The sequence below is a fragment of the Morone saxatilis genome, unplaced genomic scaffold, assembly GCF_004916995.1.
Source record: "Morone saxatilis isolate NCDOM2014 unplaced genomic scaffold, NCSU_SB_2.0 Contig9, whole genome shotgun sequence".
NCBI classification, from domain to species: domain Eukaryota; kingdom Metazoa; phylum Chordata; class Actinopteri; family Moronidae; genus Morone; species Morone saxatilis.
This window is the reverse complement of record NW_023340268.1, coordinates 8,056,519-8,058,602: the sequence shown is the minus strand read 5'-3', so window position 1 is coordinate 8,058,602 and position 2,084 is coordinate 8,056,519. Positions and strand designations below refer to the sequence as shown.

Sequence of the window (2,084 nt, the reverse complement as noted above, 5' to 3'; positions counted from 1 at the left end):
GTAGAGTGAGCATGAGGCTTGAAAGACTAGTTTCAGTTTCAAACATCCCAAACGAGTCCCAGTTCAGTTCCCTGTTGCTGCAGTATTTGCCAATATCAGCAACTGACAGGAAGTGCACGTGGAGCCACGCTGTTTCCTAGCAACACAACTCCAATAACACGGTCCATAGCTTAGACCCAAAGCTGTTTCCTAGCAACAAAAGAAACTCTATAACATGTAACTGAGGTGTACATCACGTAGCGATGTGTGCATTAACACGGCTGCTTTCTGCTTTTCGTGGCAGTCGATCTTTTATCGTTTAATGAAGCACATTTGTGTAAAATCCGGTCCTCATAGTCAAGTCTACATAAAGCACACATCTGCCCCAAAATCAGCCGATGGACTAATGTCGTTAAGGTGGGTGCAGTTTTATTACGTTTCTAACCTTGTAGATCTTGTGGAGAGGTTTTTCTAGCCCCCGGTTTCCAGACAAATGAATTGCCACCATCGTCGGTGATTTGTTCATCGATTCAAACAGGATAAATGAGCAAAGGGAAGCGAAATGGCAACTCATTCGGATTATGAGGCTACTAAAGCTCTGCAGCAAGTTAAATGCTGCCAGTGTCTGTATTTGAAAAACAATTGAACGGGGCCAACAAACATGCCTTTATTCGTTTATTTACTAGTATACAACAGATGACCTCCCGTAGCTTGCAGCCATCTCTGGAAGCAGTGCTGATCGAGACTGTAAACACAGCGACTATTGGATTAAACATTCAACTAAGTGGCAATACAGTCTCATTATCGGGGCTACGTTTCTGCAGCCTCATGCTCACATGTTGCATAATTCAGAATGAATTAATACAAATGACCTCACAGCAACGCAGGAGCTCGGTGTTACTTCAATTAGAGAGACAAAACGGTATAAAAAACACACGGACAAGTGAAGGGATGGATGGTTAATGGGGGTAAAGCAGCACAACGTCTCTGTCCATGGCAAAACAAAGGAATAAAAGGATACTGTTGTGTGTTTTTTTTTATCTGCACAGTAGCGCACATTATCAACAATCCTCCCAGGATTATCTCACAGATACGGAAGGGAATATTGCTCACCCCAGTCGTATTATCAAATGGGTTGTACAGGTCCAGTGTGGCATATCCTGTGTTGCTGCTGTGTTGAGTCACTGCAGGGTCCTATAGCAGACACATCAAAAGGCTCATTTAAAATCACACATAACGTTTGACTTGCTGGAAACTGCATCCAATCCATGGTTAACACATCTGAGGGGCTATTTTTTTTTTTTTTAAATCAATGCAATCACTGTTAATAAGAGCTACAAGTTGGCTAAAGATTAGGGAAGGGAGGAAGGCCCAGAAGAAAGGCACACATCGTCACATGAGCGACAACACGCCTGCTGTTACACAGATTTCCATCCACAGACTGAAGATCACACAGCTTCATCTTCACTCTGCACACACACACACATAGGAGAGGCCTCATTTCACCAACCTGGAAAGGGTTTTGGTCTTCCATCGGCTCTGGAAAGCTGGTGTATTTGGACATATCGATGGCTCTGTTGTTGTTGTTGTTGTTGTTGTTTTTTGGAAGGGGAAGATGAGGAGGGGTGGGAGGGGGGGAAGAGAGAGCTAACGTCAAGTAGCCACCACTTGATGTTGATCTTTACGTTATCCGGGGAAGTCGGCCCTTTTTTTCTGGCAGGTACGCAGCTGCGTTAGTTTCTGTTTTCTGTATCGACAGAGCCGCCGGCGGTGCAGTCGCTTTCTCCGGTCCACTATGTACCCGCCCCTCCTCCGGTGCTCATCTCCCCGCGGTTTGTAAAGCAGGTGAACAGGACGCAGCGGCAGGTGGATGGTTGTAGTCCGGTGGGTTAGAGAGAGCACAGCGGACCCGTTATGTTTCTATACCGCAGGGAAAACAACCGCGGAACAGGAAGTTATCCAGCCGAAGACTCGGTCATGTGACCGCTGCTGCGGCAGAGGAGCACGTGGGAGCGCGAAGGGGGCGGGGCTGAACGTGCGTCCGTAAAAATAATAATGTTTTTAAAATGGTTAAATTAATGAATTGATTAATTAATATATTAAGT

The 2,084-nt window shown here is 45.5% G+C and overlaps 1 protein-coding gene across 1 annotated transcript in view; it reads right to left on the bottom strand.

Annotated features, from left to right (window-relative positions):
- scamp3 (secretory carrier membrane protein 3) overlaps positions 1 to 1,962 on the bottom strand; it is an 8,793-nt gene extending 6,831 nt beyond the window's left edge. Inside the window, exons 1-2 of the mRNA XM_035681767.1 lie at positions 1,490 to 1,962; positions 1,093 to 1,173 (exon numbers count right to left, since the gene is read on the bottom strand). Of these exons, the coding sequence (XP_035537660.1) occupies positions 1,093 to 1,173; positions 1,490 to 1,543 (135 nt within the window). The 5' untranslated portion in view covers positions 1,544 to 1,962. The remainder of the gene's footprint in view (positions 1 to 1,092; positions 1,174 to 1,489) is intronic.
- Positions 1,963 to 2,084: the final 122 nt, after the last annotated feature.